This window comes from Capricornis sumatraensis, chromosome 21 (genome assembly GCF_032405125.1).
Source record: "Capricornis sumatraensis isolate serow.1 chromosome 21, serow.2, whole genome shotgun sequence".
Taxonomy (NCBI): domain Eukaryota; kingdom Metazoa; phylum Chordata; class Mammalia; order Artiodactyla; family Bovidae; genus Capricornis; species Capricornis sumatraensis.
In genome coordinates, this window is record NC_091089.1 from 39,830,679 (window position 1) to 39,848,105 (window position 17,427).

The 17,427-nt window shown below is 35.6% G+C and overlaps 1 protein-coding gene across 1 annotated transcript in view; it reads left to right on the forward strand.

The window, feature by feature from the left end:
- The window catches only part of SMCHD1 (structural maintenance of chromosomes flexible hinge domain containing 1), a 122,228-nt gene that overhangs the window by 96,248 nt on the left and 8,553 nt on the right, over nt 1-17,427 (forward strand). Inside the window, exons 42-45 of the mRNA XM_068993731.1 lie at nt 103-293; nt 2,017-2,126; nt 2,495-2,565; nt 9,037-9,208. Coding sequence (XP_068849832.1) covers nt 103-293; nt 2,017-2,126; nt 2,495-2,565; nt 9,037-9,208 — 544 coding nt within the window. The remainder of the gene's footprint in view (nt 1-102; nt 294-2,016; nt 2,127-2,494; nt 2,566-9,036; nt 9,209-17,427) is intronic.

A 17,427-nucleotide genomic window follows, 5' to 3' on the forward strand; every position in this document is an offset into this window, starting at 1 on the left:
GTCCATGGGGTCACAAAGAGTCGGACACAACTGAGTGACTTCATTTAAAATATTTAATATATTTAGAAGTTTTTTAACTCGATTTTTTAAAATGGCTTCTAGATTGCACACCTGGCACAGATTGAAGATGATAGAGCTGCAATGGTTATCTCTTGGCATCTGGCAAGTGACATGGACTGTGTGGTCACCCTGACCACTGATGCTGCACGGCGAATTTATGATGAAACCCAAGGTCGTCAGCAGGTGTTGCCCCTCGATTCTATTTATAAGAAGACTCTTCCAGATTGGAAAAGGTTAGAAAAAAATGCAAGTAGTGATTAAAAAAAAAAAAACACCTGTTCTATTTTTTTTATCAAATCGTAGAATTTTAAAATTTCTCTGAAAGGTGCCTAAAACAGAGAAGTGATTCACATTATCTACATTATTTTTTGTCTTCCTCACAAATATGATCTTCATTAAGATCAGTGTTACAGTGTATTTCATCACATATGCTGGCCAGGTTTAATTTGGCAGTTAAATGTTATTTGTTTATATGACAGATACACATACAGACATACAACAAACAGGAAGGATGGTGAGATGTCATTATCATTAACAGACTATGGAACTCCTTTATTTGTAATAAGAGTATAGATCAGTGTCCTTTGTCCTGTTGTAAGTCCTATAAAAATAGACAGCCATCATTTAGGTAGAGAAGGTCTCTTGGATTTGCCATTAGCAAAATTGAAATGTAAGAGACCATCTAGTTAGGATGTTACATCTGTGTTTTAATATAAATCTGTTTTCTTGAATTGTTTTCCCATTTACTTTTCAAAATATGTTTTTTGGAATAACCATGCAAACCAGTTAGCCATTTAAGTATTTTATGTGTACTCTAGTTTTGACTATTGTTAAAAATCTGCCTTAAAAGACTCAAGCAAAATGGTGATAGCAAAGCAAAAAAAAAAAAAAATTAAAATATATAACAGAATATTGACCAAAATTTTTATCAGATTCCTAAACAAAGTTTTGCAAGGCCTACAGTTGAGTAGGAATGGGACTTGAAGGAGAATGGAAACTAAATTAAGAGCTTACTGTGTCATTAAACTGACATTTTATTTCACTTTGTAATCTAAACATACATCAAGGAAACAGCTGGAATTTGAGCTCAAATCTGTCTGCTTCTAAAATCTCCCACTCTGCTCCCAGTCAGTACCCATTTTAAATAACATGGGATGTCCTATCAAATCATAGTAACGGTGTTGAAAAGAGTAATAATTTTTCTGAAAGTAATTTTCCCTTCAGGAGGTCTTCTGTTTTTTTGTTTTTCATTATCCCTGAGGATCAAATTAAGAATCCTTTATTTAGGGAAAGTATGAATTTGGTATTTAAGGCTAATGCTTGCTCTAAAAACTAGTTATCCTCACTTCAAGGTCTTGTGCCTCCTACTGGGATTGAGTTAACTAGCTCTTAAAGCCACTCCACCCTCTACTTCTACCTGCACAATTGGGGAAAGCTACCCTATGTGGGCAGAGAAAGCCCTGACACGCCAGTCAGCTCCCATCTCTTGAATCTCACTGTTATCCCTGGATTTCAATTGCTCATTCTGTATGCTGTGTCAGAGGACAGAGCCCAGAGTACTGGGCTGCTGCTTTTCCATGTTCTCAGCCTTGGCCTTGCCCGTGCCCTCAGCCATTCTAGGGCCACTTTCCACATGAGACGGTCGTATCATTGGCATCCTAGTTTAGGGCCAGCTTGAGAGGCTACATCTCTTCTTTCCTTGTCAGAACTAATCAAAGCTTAGTTTATATCAGTTTTACAAACTAATTGAGGACAGGTAAAACTAAGCAGGTATTTTTTTAATGGTAAATATTGTTTTCATTTCCAAAGGCATAACAGTTAAGCATTTAGGAGTATTACCTGTGCATAGGGAGTTGTTATCACAGAGATAATCAGTGTATTCATTTGTTTTTCATCATATATGTATTTTTTGATGATAAGTTACATATTTTGTTTAAAACCTTTTTTTAAATTCAGACCTCTACCTCATTACCGAAATGGAAAATTGTATTTTAAACCCATTGGAGACCCCGTCTTTGCCCGAGACTTGTTGACTTTTCCAGATAACGTAGAACACTGTGAAACAGGTAAAGGAAGTTGTGACATTTTTTTATACAGATGTTATGCTTGTGATTCAGATACTTAATTACTGATTATGGAAAATTATGTTCTTATTTAGTTTATAAATGATAGTTGTATTAATAGTTACTTCTCTTATTTTTCTTATTAGAGGAAAGTATTAAATAAAATTCCTATGTTAGCATTATTTCTAAGAAAACTTTATAATAATATATGTTAAAAAAAATTTTTTTTTTTCAAATGTTTCGTGTGCAGTCATTGTATTTCAACTTCTGGGTACACAACAGCATGCTCACCAGCAGAAGTCTGTGTTAATATTTTAGTATGACCAAAAAAGATGTCATAATTTTAACATTTTGTTTGTTGAATATTTTAGTATTTGGTATGCTGTTAGGAGACACTATTATTTTGGATAATTTGGATGCTGCCAATCATTACAGAAAAGAGGTATGTACTTGAATTCTTTTTTAATTAGTAGCTCCAATTTTACTGTGTGTTTAAAAATTTAATTTTAGAGATCTATAAAGAATTTTATTTTGAGATACATATGCAGGTGACAGCAAAACCAATTTAAATCCTATAAATTGATAAGCAGCATCAATCTGAGCAAAATATATGAATGAATTTGCCAAGATGCAAATTAAAATGAAATGTTTGCAGGCTGTGAAATTATCTGAGTTTCAACATCAATGTCTATTAATGGTGTCTAAATCTATTAATGGTGTCTGTTGAAAAAGAGTTATCTCAGATAATGTCATTGGAAACACAATTTGAGGCAGCCCTTGTTTATTGGTTGTTAGGGCTGTAACAAAGTACCACAGACTGGGTGGCTTAAACAGTAGAAATGTACTGTCTCACAGTTCTGCTGGCTTGAAATCCAAATGCAAGGTGTGAGAAGGGCCAGTTCTTTCCAGGGGTTATGAGGGAAGGAGTCTGTTCCATGCCTTCCTCCTTGGTTGGCAGATGGTCATTCTCCCTGCATCTGTTTGAATCTATGCATATGTACCCAAATTTCCCCTTTATTTAAGGACACTACTCATTGGATTAGAGCTCACTGTTATGACCTCATTTTAATTTGATTGTTAGGACCCAGTCTTCAATTCAGATCACATTTTTTAAGAACTAGGGGGTTAGGACATTAACACAGGGATTCTAGAGAATATCTGATAATACCTTTGCGGAGCATTTAGCAATATAAATGTTTATTTATTGCTACATAACAAACACTTCAAAAGTTAGTGGCCTTAAGCAGTAGCAGCATGTTAGTTCTCATTCCTTGCTGGGTTTCTCCAAGTAGTGTTGGCTACTTGCACTGGGATGGTGAAAGCTCCAAGTGCCTCCCTCACACAGCTGGCAGCTGATGCTGCTTGCCTTGTGGTTTAGCTATAGCTGGCCAGAGCCGCCTCTGGGGCTGCCACCCGCACCATTTTTCTCAGCCCCCTCACGGGTGTGTGAGGTAACACCATTAAGGTTTTTAGAAACCTTTTTCTCACTAAGAGGATCTAGAAAGCAGTGCCTTAAATCTTTCTGAGGTCTTAACATAGGGGCATCCTTCACTTGACTTTGATTCCAAGGCTACATTATACTGACTGTGCACTGGATTTGATCTTAGCCCGGAGGCTCTCCGTTTCTTTTTCAACAACATGTTGTTGGCCAGACAGGCTGGGAAGGAAAACAGTCCAACTCAGCAAGTTCTTGATTAGAAATATTTGAAATTATTTCTGAAAATGGATTAGTTCCTACTTAGTTTATCTCCCGTTTGTACTGGCTCATTTATAACTGACTACTGGCTGGGCACACTGCAGGGGTTGTAGGCGGGCAGACTTAGATCTCTCCACACAAGCCACTCCTTGTGGCTGCTGGGGATTTTATCAATGGCATCTGGGTCCTAAGAAGGAAAGTTACAGTGGTGAAGACAGAAGTTACAGGTCTCTTAAGTCCCAGTGTCAGGAAGTACATTTGGTTGGTCAGAATCTGGCCAGCCTAGATCCAAATGGGGGAACACGGAGTTTGGAATAGACTCTCCTTTCCGTTGGAGAGGCAAAGAAGATGCCGCCTTCTTTATATCATCATATATTAAGATAATTTATCTTACAGACATGCTCTCACAAAAATATTCATTGGAATGTTTAAGAATTATCAGGAAATTCTGAAAGCAGTGTAAAGGCCATGAGTTAGGATTGCACCACTCCATTATGGTAATTTATACACTAGAATAGTATGTATCTATTAAAAAGATTTAAAGCAGATTGATGTGTCCTAATGAGGAACACTTGCAAAATACATTGTTTCATTGAAAAGTTGCAAAATGTTAATGTACAAAATTAAGCCTTTTTGAAAATAAGCTTATGTAGTTTAAACAAGATCGGGAGAATATATTGTATACTGTTGTATTTATTAAGAAAGAGTAACCTTTCTGTATTACTTTTAAGTTTTTCTTAATGAGGAAAGAAAGGCAATCTATTGTGAAGAAGGGCCTTTCAGAGGGCTATTGTCAAGACTGAATAAAATAAGAAAATAAGTGGATAAAATTCCAGTAAATGAATGATCTATTTGGATCTGAAATCCAAAGGTCTTGAATTTGTTGATACAGAAGTACTAAATTTAATAAATATGGTGTTAGGGACTTGGAAATAGCAGCTGATAAACATGTATGTAAACATTATAGGCTTGCAAAATATTATAGCTGAAAATGAGTGAGAGTAGTTAACTGAAGAGAAAACAGAAGTCAGTTTAAAATATGAACTAGTACCCTTAAATAGTGTATTATAAAATCATGGATATCTTAAAATCATATAGTCTAATAATCTAGATGAGAAACCTTAAGTACAAAACAAATAGTGGTTCTGTATCAAGTCATAGTACTAATTCATGGCAAAACTAGAACTACTCAGAACAGATTTTCTATGGTCCCAGTTAGAAGAAATAGTAAGTATGTCTTCAGTTTAGGAGAGCTAAATTAGTGAGATTACTGAAAATTAAACAGCTAATTGGGGAAAAGTATTTGGCGTCTTCATGAATGATTCTTTATGAACTTAAAAATGGCTCTAATATACTATATCAGAAAATGGCTGTGGATGAGGAAGTTGCTGTATTCTGATGGTGATTAGCATGTTTATATGTCCTAAATTATAAGTCAGAAATCATACCCATTAGAAGTTATGACAATGTATAATCTATTAGGAGAAGGTGAGTAGCTTACTAGTGAGGATGAATTAGCAAGTTGAGTAATAATTGGAAGATTCTGTCAGTAGTTCAGTCTGTTATTTGGACACCTATAATGTATGAGACACAGTGAGGTGCTGTTAATTATTGAATAACCAGCTCTGTTGAGTAGAGTGGTGGGACCCTGATTCGTAGCTTTTGCCAGCCCCCACAGTGTGAATACTCATATCCTGGCTGACTTCCAGCGGCCTGTGTGTGGTCATTGACTGAGGCGTTCAGGAGGACCTGGTTCTCATGACCCAGTAAATGCTGGTTCTGGCATATCACTAGCACAGTGCTAGGCTTTGAGGGTTATACAGATATAGACTAGACAACTCAGATAGCCAAAGGAAGTGCTAGCAGAGGTAAACTAATAGGCCATTTCAAAAGGCTGATTGTAGCTATATATCATTAAGATATCTTACTGTAAGAACTGGCAAGAAAGTAAGAATTCTAAGTGAAGGTAAGAACCCAGAGAGGTGAACATAACACTGAAGCCTAATTTTTCTTTGAGAATATTTGTCAAACTAATAGAACTTGAGCATCAGTTGTCTCTCCCTTGAAAGGCTCAGAGGGTAAGACATACCAGAATGTGGAATCTGCTCAAAGAACTTCCTTCCCGGTAAATTAGAACCCCCGAGAGGGCTAACCCTTGGCATAAGACTGGACAAAAGAAATGAGCTTCCTCCTTCATCTCAACTCCAAGCATTTCTGGACTGAAACAAAACTGCCTTTCTTGAAGTTTAGCACTAAGTGGAAAATAAAAAACTATTTTCCTAGAGAATGCATTAACAGATTGGCTGTCATGTATGTTTGCAACTTGCATTCATAATACTTGAATTGTCTTCAAGGTAATACTTAAAGGTAAACATTTGATTTCATCTAATGCTGGACTTGTAGTATCCTTAGATATGTCATCAGAGCAAACAAAATTGTCTCCGAAAGAATTCCCCTTTATCTTAAAACTGAAGTAATTTTCATATTGAACACAAGAGCAAATATTTTAAAATATTTTAAAAATATAAATATGTTATAAACATGTTTATTAATATTTAACAAATATTTATTAATAAAAATATTAGAACATTTTAAATATATTTCATAATATATTTTAAGAAAAAGTGTTGGATATAAGAGCAAGAGATTTGAAAAAAATCAAAAAGAGTATCTAAAAATAAAAAGTATAATAAAAGTTAAATGCTGGGCAGACTTAACAGCTTAATAGAAAATTTAGTCAATGTAGGTCAGAAAAATTATCCAGACTGGAGCCCAGAGAGAAGGAATGTAATAGAGAATCACTAAGGATAGAGTTAGAAAATCTTTTTTTTTTTTTAATGTTTAATCAGAGTGCCAAAAAGAGGAGGATAAAAGGATCATAGCTACCTATGATCTAAGAACTAAGAACTAATGGCTAAAAACTTAGAAGAACTGATGAAAAACATGAATTCCTCGCTTCAAAAAAGTAATAGACCATATGTGACAAAAGCAGGGACAGCATTCGTTCCTTACAGTTCCAGCATAGTTCCTCATAGTGACGTCTTTTCTTCCCAAGTTTTGAATGAAATCACTCCACTTACCAAATATTGTTTTCAAACTCTTCCAAGAAACGGCTTTTATGACATCTCTTGGTCATATCATTAGGCTTCAGTAGTCTTTTTATTGTTTTCTCTTCGTAAATTCTTCATGCCACTTATACTGATTCAACCCTTGTTGATTCCATTCCTTGCTAATCCTTACAGCAGTTGGAAGTACTGCCCAGAACTGTTAACTCTGTTTACTCACTGAATTTGCAAATGCTGTCTTGATCTTTTTCAGGTCAGTGGCGGGGGCCTTGCAGCAGAGGCCTAGTGAGAGCTTAAGTTGTTGTTGTTTTTTAATGGTAAATTACAGTAAAATACATATAACAAAATTCAGCATCTAAATCATTTTTAAGTGTACAATTTCACTAGTGTTAATTACGTTCACATTGTTGTTCAGCCGATTTCCAGAACTCTGTTCTTTTTGTAAAACTGAAATTGTACCCATTAAATAGCAGCTTGTCATTTCCCCTTTCTTCTGTGCCATTTGAGAATTGGAAAACTGTCCCTTTAACCATAGGCCTATAACTCATACTGTCAGTGCATTAACAAGAGGAGACAAAAAATTTGAGTGTGTTTATTGCTTAAGATGGTACTAAATCTGTAAAATCATTGCCTGAATCTGATTTAATAATAACAGTTATTTGATTTACTATATATATGATATTGTATAATAATAATATGGTAATAATACATGAATTCAGTCTGTTTTTTTAGTCTGTATTTTTAATGTTCACTTTTAGAAAGCATACATATCCAAACCAAAACCAAGAAAGTAAGATGTGATACTTTATTTTACTAAAAGATTCATTTCACCAAAGAATTCACCACAGATTTTCTTCAAGTAGACATTCCATTTTATTTAAATTTTATAGGAAGTATCTAATTTGGGAAAGCATCTGTCGATTACCTTGGAATTATGTCAAAAGAATAAATATTAGTCATAATTTTCTATTACATGTCCTATTGCTTTTCATTTTGAAAACTGAATTGTATTTAATCTTTTATAATTCAGAGACTGCTTGATCTACTGTGTTAGATTGGATTAGGTGTTTCCACATGTTGCTAAATTGTCTTCTTTTCAGTCATTTTTTGATGTATGCATCCTGTTTCATTGGGTGGATGTGCCTTACTTTATGTAACTTATTGAATGTGCAAGTCTCATACTTTTCATTATTAAAAGGATGTTTCAGTGTACATTGTTCACATCTGTGATTTTTTTCTGGCATACTCTTAGAAGTGGAGTTTTGGGTCATGCAGATTGTTAATCTTTTTAGCACTTGTCATGTTTCCTCTGAGAAGGGCTGTCCCAAAGCAGATTAATATTAATACAAGAAGACCCTTTCTCCAACATTCTGTCTGGGTGTGTGCTTTGTGTGTGTGTTTTAACATTTTAAGTAGTGAAAATTCTCATTTGAGCTCCAAGTTATTTCAGTTTCACTTCTGGTTACTAGTGCATTTGAACATTTTTTGTATGTATCTCCTAGACTTTTTTTTTGAAAGCATATTCCTGAAGGTCATGAAATACTAAATCTAGTGTTTCTCTTTTATTCCCTAGCTTCTCTGAAAAATTTAATTCTCGACTAACACTTTCTACTTCCCTTTCCATGTCTTAGGTTTTACTACATAACTCTAGTTTCCCCAGCTCTCAGATCACTGGCTCTTTTTCTTCATACAGCTGAAATCCTCTGAAGATTCATCCCTTTGCTCTTCAGTTTGTATTTTCTTCAGTCTTTTTGCTCCCCTTTGGTCATCTGGAAAACTGAGGTCTAACAGAAGGAAACTAAACTAAGTGATACAGCCTGGATACTGCTTTGGGTTTCTAGAAGCACACAAGTCTCTGGCTTGTTCGTCTCTCTTCCTTCCTCTTATCAATCAAGCCATCGATCTCAATTTCACTTTTTCTATTTGTGTATTCTCTGTTCTAGTTTAGGTAACACTTGTGAGGTAGTCTAATTCATCTCTCTCTCGTTTTCCCCCCAGTCATCTTACACATCACTAGGTAATTAATTTTGCAAAAATAGTACCATGATCACTGTCATTTCTTATATCAGAATCCTTCAATGATTTCTCCTTTCTTAGAGCAGTTGAGTTAAATTTTGTAGACTCACTAATTATATCCTGTTACTTACAACAGGTTGTTAAAATTACACACTGTCCTACACTGCTGACCAGAGATGGAGATCGCATTCGAAGTAATGGGAAGTTTGGGGGCCTTCAGAATAAAGCTCCTCCAATGGATAAACTCCGGGGAATGGTGTTTGGAGCTCCAGTACCCAAACAGTGCCTGATCTTAGGGGAGCAAATAGGTAGGTTAAATAAGTACTTAATAATTTCTCATTTGATTTTAACCCTTTATTTGGACCTTATTTATTGAGACTCTAACATTGAAACTTAACCATTAACAGATACAAATAAGATGTTTTTATGCAGTACTTCCAGCTTTCTAACACCAAATAGTTTTGAAATACATATATAGGAAGTAGGTTTTCCCTCCTGTTCTCATTCTTATCTTGAAATACAGGAAAGGTTTCCTTGTTGAATATACCAGTATCTCATCAAACCATAATACTTCTTTTTATATCAAAGTTGTTAACTATCTAGATTCATCTTTCTGGTGTGCGTGACATGTGACCTCCCTTCTGCAGGCTGTGTCCCCTTGTTTCTGGTCAGCTGATACAATTGTCTGTACGTCTGTGCTCTGAAGTGCTCATGCTTTACAGGAGGGTCCCAAATGGGCCATCATCTAAGAGTTGTTTGCTTTTAACTTTATATAGTTCTGATATCCTTGGATATCTACTTCCCCAGAAAAAAGTAGTTTGTTGCTAACTTAAGATAGTAAATTGTAGTTAAACTGTAACAAAGTTTATCATCTTAATTATTTTTAAATGGGTAGCTCACTAGTGGTAAGTACATTCACACTCTTGTGCAACCAGTCTTCAGAAACCTTTTCATTTTGTAAAACTGATGCTCCATACGCATTAAGCAGCAACTCCCTGCCTCCCCTCTCGTCACCTGCCTGCCACACATGTTTCTGTCTCTGTGAATTTGACTCCTCCAGGCACCTCTGTGTGTCAAATCAGAGTGTCCCTTTGCAACTGACTGATGTCACTTAGCGTCATGTCCTCCAGGCACGTCAGTATTGTAGTGTAACTCTGTGTGTGTCACAGCGTGTGTCAGAATTTCTTTTTAAGACTGAATAATATTCTGTTGTATGAATATACACGTTTTGTGGCTTTTTAAAAGAGTATAGTATACATAGAGAAAAGTGCACATTTCAAAGCATACACGTTTTTCACAAAATGAACATTGCTTCTGTATTAAGAAACAGAACGTTATCAGCGCCACAGAAGGCCTCCAGGCCTCTTCCAGTCATAGCCCCATCCCTCTCAAAAGGATAACAACTTTTTTGACTTAAAAGAGCATAGATTCATCTTTTCCATTTTTGTACTTTATCTACATGGAATTATACAAGTCATGGGTTTTGTGTCTGGCTTTGTCCAGCCCTGTGTTGTGTGTGTGTATAGTTGTAGTTCATCTTAATTGCAAGATAGTATCCCATTGTGTAAATACACCACAGTTTATTTCTTTATTCTTATACTGCTGAGGAATTTGGGTAGTATCTAGCTTGGGGTTATTACTTCAACCCCCAACTACGTTTAAAATAGTAACTGAGAAATATGGTAGGAAGAAGGCTGTTTTGTATTCTTTATGAGAGAGTCAGGTGCAGCTGCAAGAGGAAACATGGGAGAGGCTCAGACAGACAAAGTTAGTGTAGTCACAGGTCCTAGGACAGGAGGCACCGCCTGCCACTCAGGGCCACATGGAAGACACAGGGGTGGTCAGGACGCAGAAGACAGGAGCACGGAGAGCGCTTCTGCCACAGCCTTTATGGGGGATTTACAAAGATGTAGTGTAAAACTTTAGAGGAAATCACAAGTAGCAGTATTAGTGTCAAGGCAATGGCACTAAAGCACAAAGATGAATTCATTTTGATAACAGATATATTTGATACTAGAGGTCCAAAAGTTAATGAACTTCATGCAGTAAATTACAAAATCAGAATTCTTAAAACTGCTGATTGTACAAAGACAGAAGCCTTATGAGAAACCATTAATCCATGACAGGTCCTTAGTCAAAAAACAAGACATTTTCTACCTAATAAGGTGTAATACCAGTACCTTAGGTATTTATAGGATACATCACAAAAAATGGTCATAAATTCAGTTGATCAAATTGCTACTCAGCTACAATGAGACTACAAATTATAAAAAGCAAAATTTACTTATGATATATTTTTAATATAATGTAACAGAACTAAAAGTAACTTTTCTTTCTTCCCAAAGTAAGCTCAAATAGGTTAGATATTTAGAAACAGCTATTTTGTCTAAAAAGTTTTAACTATTAAAGAGAACAAGAACATTACACATTTTATGTAGGAGGCATGAAAACAGCCAAGATCAAACGTAAATCCACAGGCTTAATGCTTTTGTTATTAAATGAGAAAAACAAATTTAACCATTCAACTCAAATGACAGGAGGAAAAAAATACATCTCAAGAAACAAGTACAGCCAAATGAATTGGAGAAAAAAAGAAAACCTTTGTATCGTATAATATATAATTCCTGAAGGTGGTCTTTGGGCAGAATAAATCCAAAAAGTAATGGCTCCGAGAATACATTCAGACAGAGATTTCTTAGGTTTCTATAATATTATAAATATATTTAGTATGTCCAAATAAAATGGACTACATTCTGGACAATTGCAAATCAAATTAACAAAATTGATTTAAATAAGGCAGAAAACTTATATAGGCCATTGCCTGAGGATGTGTTCAGAAAGCTAACTCCATCCTATAGGTTTTTCATGAGTGAATTTCAAATATAATTTGTTTCAGAATATAGATAAATATGGAGATCACTCAGGCCATCTTATTAAACTGATAGCAAACCTGTTTCCAAAAATGGCACAGGCAAAGAAAACTGTGACCACTCTTCAGCTGTGTTCAGGAATTTCTTAACACAGTAGGACAGAAATCAGAAAGCTTAATCTTGAAAGGAACACTTTATTTTATTGTTCCCTTTATCTACAGTGGTTTTGCCCCAGATAATGTGCATGGCTTGCTGCTTTTCTTTCCTGTTGTGTAATGTCACACCTTCGTGGACTTCTCTGACCAGCCAATCTAAAATAGAAGCACCGACCTTGGAGAAATGGGCTTCTTGACACATAAGTACTGGCAGATGTCAGAAAAGAAAACATTTTATAGTTATTTTTTTTAAGTTTACATAATTTTAAAGCACCTTGAAGAAAATAGAAGGGCAAATGACCAACTAGGGGAAGATTGCATATATGGTAGACAAAGGTGTTAACAGCAGCCTTTAAAACGCAAGAAAAAGGACAAAGACTAACAGAAAAATGGATAATGTGAATAAGCAATTTTCAAGGGAATAATAATAGTTACTCTTGGAGGGCTTATTATGTCCCACATACTTTATTAAGCTTATCACTTGAATTTCATTTACTGCTGTTCTCCTCATTTTACAAATGAGGAATTTGAGTCTTTAAAAGGTGAGATAACTTTCCCAACTTCAGGATAGTATATGCGTTCATTCGTCCAGTGACATAAGAGAGTAGAAAGAAAACGTTTTTTCCCTGAGTACATAATTGAGATAATTTGCTTCTCCATTACCCTTCTCTGTGTATTTCCAGACCTGCCTCAGTGTGTGTCACTTTTATAATCAGAAAATGTTACCAGTTGGTGTTTTGTTTTTTTAACTAATTGCTTTTAATACTCATTTTCTTTGAACCAATAATTGATCTTACAGGAAAGAAGCCCAAGTAAACAGTTCTAAATACAAGCAGGACTTTTTTTTTTTCTTTCTCATATAGATAGTGTAGCCTTGTTTTTCAAGGAAAACATAAGAAATGTTAAATGCTTTAATTGAATTTATAGTCTGAGAGATGTCTATTAAAATTTCATTTGGAAAGTACATAGAAAATAAAATTAAAAATATCACACACGTTAAAAATCAAACCTGCAGACATGTGAAATGAAAACAAAAAAGTGAGGTGGTAGACCTATCAGTTTTTTCCCAATCTCTCTCTTTTCTGTATTAGCCCGAGTTTTCTGTAGAGATCATATAAGTAGAAATAACTTTTTTTAAATATTTAAAATAAAATAACTCTGAACATTGTAGAAGCCAGGATATGACTGTAAGAAAGGAGAGTTATTGGTATCAACTGAAGAAAGAAAAGGCATTTTAAAATTTCCAATAAGTAATCAATGTGTAGTTTATAACTGACATCATCAGTCTCATTAACACTTTCATATACTCCAAATACATAGTATCCACCTGGCCAGCCTAGACATTATTTATGTTTTATTATGTCATGCTTAATTTGTTAATACTAATATTTAACCTCTCTGTACATTTATTGGGTTTTTTGTTTTAAGTAAAACTATTCTTAATTTTTTTAATATTTTTAAAAGGTAGCAACCAAGATTATTGAAGGTTTGTGGTTTTCAGGACAAAGATATTTTGTTCTGTTTTGTTTTATACTTACTGAAAGTCAAGCAGATTGAATGCCTGTGGACCTGTCTACTAGCCACCCCTATTTCATTTACACCCACCTTCTCTCAGCTTGCCTCCTTCCTGTTCACCCCTGCTGAACGCTTTTTGAACAGATCAAAGCAGAAGTTCTAGTAAATTTTTTCACCAATTTTTTTTACCCAGTTTACAAGTATTTATCAGTTTTTTGCCAATGCAGAACACAAAGTTTGAAGAGACCTAAATGCTACTAAATAAAATCTACTTAGCTGTCTAACTGCTTACATCCTCCAGTGGTGAGAAGATTGCTTCTGCCTTCTTCAGTTCAGTTCAGTTGCTCAGTTGTGTCCGACTCTTTGCAACCCCATGAACTGCAGCACTCCAGGCTTCCCTGCCCATCACCAACTCCTGGAGTCCAACCAAACCCATGTCCATTGAGTCAGTGATGCCATCCAGCCATCTCATCCTCTGTTGTCCCCTTCTCCTCCTGCCCTCATTCTTTGCCAGCATTAGGGTCTTTTCCAGGAGTCAGCTCTTCTCATCAGGTGGCCAAAGTATTGGAGTTTCAGCTTGAAAATCAGTCCTACCAATGAACACCCAGGACTGATCTCCTTTAGGATGGACTGGTTGGATCTCCTTGCAGTCCAAGGGACTCTCAACTGTCTTCTCCAACACCACAGTTCAAAAGCATCAGTTCTTCGGCGCTGAGCTTTCTTCACAGTCCAACTCTCACATCCATACACGACCACTGGAAAAACCATAGCCTTGACTAGGCGGACCTTAGTTGGCAAAGTAATGTCTCTGCTTTTGAATATGCTATCTAGGTTGGTCATAACTTTTCTTCCAAGGAGTAAGCGTCTTTTAATTTCATGGCTGTAGTCACCATCTGCAGTGATTTTGAAGCCCAGAAAAATAAAGTCAGCCACTGTGTCCACTGTTTTCCCATCTATTTGCCATGAAGTGATGAGACCGGATGCCATGATCTTAGTTTTCTGAATCTGCTTTCTTAGCAACCCCAAATACTTGTCTAGTAACAGGTCTTCAGATATAGTGTTTTCAACTATTTTGTATTATTTTTAGTAGTGTTTTTTCTTTGCCTGGATGCATTGAAATAATCTATCTTTCTTAATAAATAGTATACAGAAATGAATGCATTGTAATTTGAGCTTTTGTCGTTTCATATGAACTAATTTTTTATTTTAAAGTATTTTTCACTATTTTCATAGTAAAGCATCATTAGTTTTTTCCTATATAATTGAAATTTTCAAACAACATATAATGTTTGAGCTCTGAAATCATTTATAAACAGAATTAAATATGAATTTTTGTTTTTTCTCTTTGGCAAAATTTTATTAAATGAATTAGAAAAGACTTTATAAACACCATGGTAAATAGGAATTACATTTCATATCAAAAAATTGGGAATTGCCAAGGCATATTAGCTCAAAATACTCCAAGCTAAGCTTCAGTAGTACCTGAACCAAGAACTTCCAGATGTACAAGCTGGATTTAGAAAAGGCAGAGGAACCAGAGATCAAATTGCCAACATCCGCTAGATCATAGAAAAAGCAAGGGAATTCCAGAAAAACATCTACTTCTGTTTCATTGACTCCACTAAAGCCTTTGTCTGTGTGGATCACAATAAACAGTGGAAAATTCTTAAAGAGATAGGAATACCAGACCACCTTACCTGCCTCCTGTGAAACCTGTATGCAGGTCAAGAAGCAGCAGTTAGAGCCGGACATGGAACAACAGACTGTTTAAAATTGGGGTAGAAGTACATCAAGGCTATATATTGTTGCCCTGCTTATTTAACTTATATGCAGAGTACATCATGCGAAATGCCAGGGTGGGTGAAGCACAAGCTGAAATCAAGATTCCTGGGAGCAATATCAGTAACCTCAGATACACAGATGACACCACCCTAATGGCAGAAAGCGAAGAGAAACCTCTTGAAGAAAGTGAAAGAGGAGATTGAAAAAGCTGAGTTAGTAACTCAGCATTTCAAAAATGAAGATTATGGCGTCCAGTCCCATCACCTCATGGCAAAGAGATGGGGAAACAACGGAAATAGTGAGAGACTTTATTTTCTTGGGCTTTAAATTCACAGCAATTGGTGACTGCAGCCATGAAATTTAAAGATGCTTGCTCCTTGGAAGAAAAGCTAAGAAAAACCTAGGCAGCATATTAAAAAGCAGATTCATCACTTTGCCAACAAAGGTCTGTCTAGTCGAAGCTACGGTTTTTCCAGTAGTCATGTATGGATGTGAGAGTTGGACCATAAAGAAGGCTGGGTGCCGAAGAATTGATGCTTTTGAAATGTGGTGTTGGAGAAGGCTCTTGAGAGTCTCTTGGATTGCAAGGAGATCCAACCAGTCAATCCTAAAGGAAATCGGTCCTGAATATTGGAAGGACTGATGCTGAAGCTGAAGCTCCAGTACTTTGGCCACCTGATGTGAAGAGCCAACTGATTGGAAAGACCCTGATGCTGGGAAAGATTGAAAGGGAGGAGAAGAAGGGGACAACAGAGGATGAGATGGTTGGATGGCATCACCTACTCACTGGACATGAGTTTGAGCAAGCTCCAGGAGATGGTAAAGGACAAGGAAGCCTGATGTCCATGGGTCACAAAGAGTCGGAGACAACTGAGCAACTGAACAAAAACAACAAAGGCATATTGAGCTAAGTTGCTTCTGTCCATCTTAGGCATAAAATATTTGCTATTAGTGTTCCATTTAATAGAAAGTATTTAATATTCCATCTTTCAATTTTATAAATAAGTTGATTAATATAAAGCCTTTGAATATATTGTTTCTTGAGTATTTAAAAGGTAAAAGAACCTCATGACTTACAAAGTTAAGTAGGATTCAACCCTTAATGACTTAAAATTTTTGTATATTGTCTGCTGAATTAGGCAGCATCCCTGACATATGGGTCTGGACATCATTTTGTACCTCATTCACATAGAAAATAAGCACTATTTTATGCACGTAGAAAAATGAAATTAGAAGTACTATCAAACCAGAAAACCAGACTCTCGTTTTTAGTGGCTACCTTTGAGTTCCAATAAGTCATAAGGAATTAAGAAACATAAGGACTTTGTCATTATCGAATTACACATATGGAATTCATATTTAAATATATATGAATATGCTCATAATGTTCACAGGTGTGTATATGTGAGCTTACTCATTCCCAGAAAGCTGGATAGTTTTTTTAAATATTGTTATTGACCCTTAAAGTATAGAAAATCTCATATATCATGTACTCTTGACTAAATTGATTTCTTCCACAGGTTCATTTGTAAACCCACTGTATATATTTATTAAACATATGGGTGTTTGTATGCCCATTCCCATAAATACTGAACATTTTTGTGTGACTAGAGTCTCAAAGGGTCAAATAGTAAACATTTTAGGCCTGTGAGCCAGGAGACAAAATTGAGGGTGTTATGAACATATTTATATAACCGTTTAGAATGGAATCATTTAAAACTGTATAAACCATTCTTAGCCCATGGACTAAAGTATAGTCAGTGTATTTAACCTATAGTGTCTAGTAATTCATACAAACAGGCAATAAATAGTCTCAAGCTTGACTAATGTAATATATTTTTAAACAAAGTAAAGTTAAGTTTTTTGAAAGCTAAGTGTCAAGAGTGTTTGAAAGCTGTGTTTAAGGAAATGGCCATGTCTGTTGGAAGCAATGATTTTCTAATAATGCCATGTTTAATGCATTTTCCCCCTAACCCCAAAATTGTGTGGAATTAGATGGAATACTGAAGATTAAATGGAGGTAAACACTGACTGTGAGAGTGAATTTTTTTTTTTTAATTGTGGTAAAAGTCACACTCAGTTGAGTTCAGTCGCTCAGTCATGTCTGACTCTTTGCGACCCCATGAACTGCAGTGCGCCAGGCTTCCATGTGTATCTCCAACTCCCGGAGCTTGATTGAACTCTTGTCTATCAAGTTGGTGATGC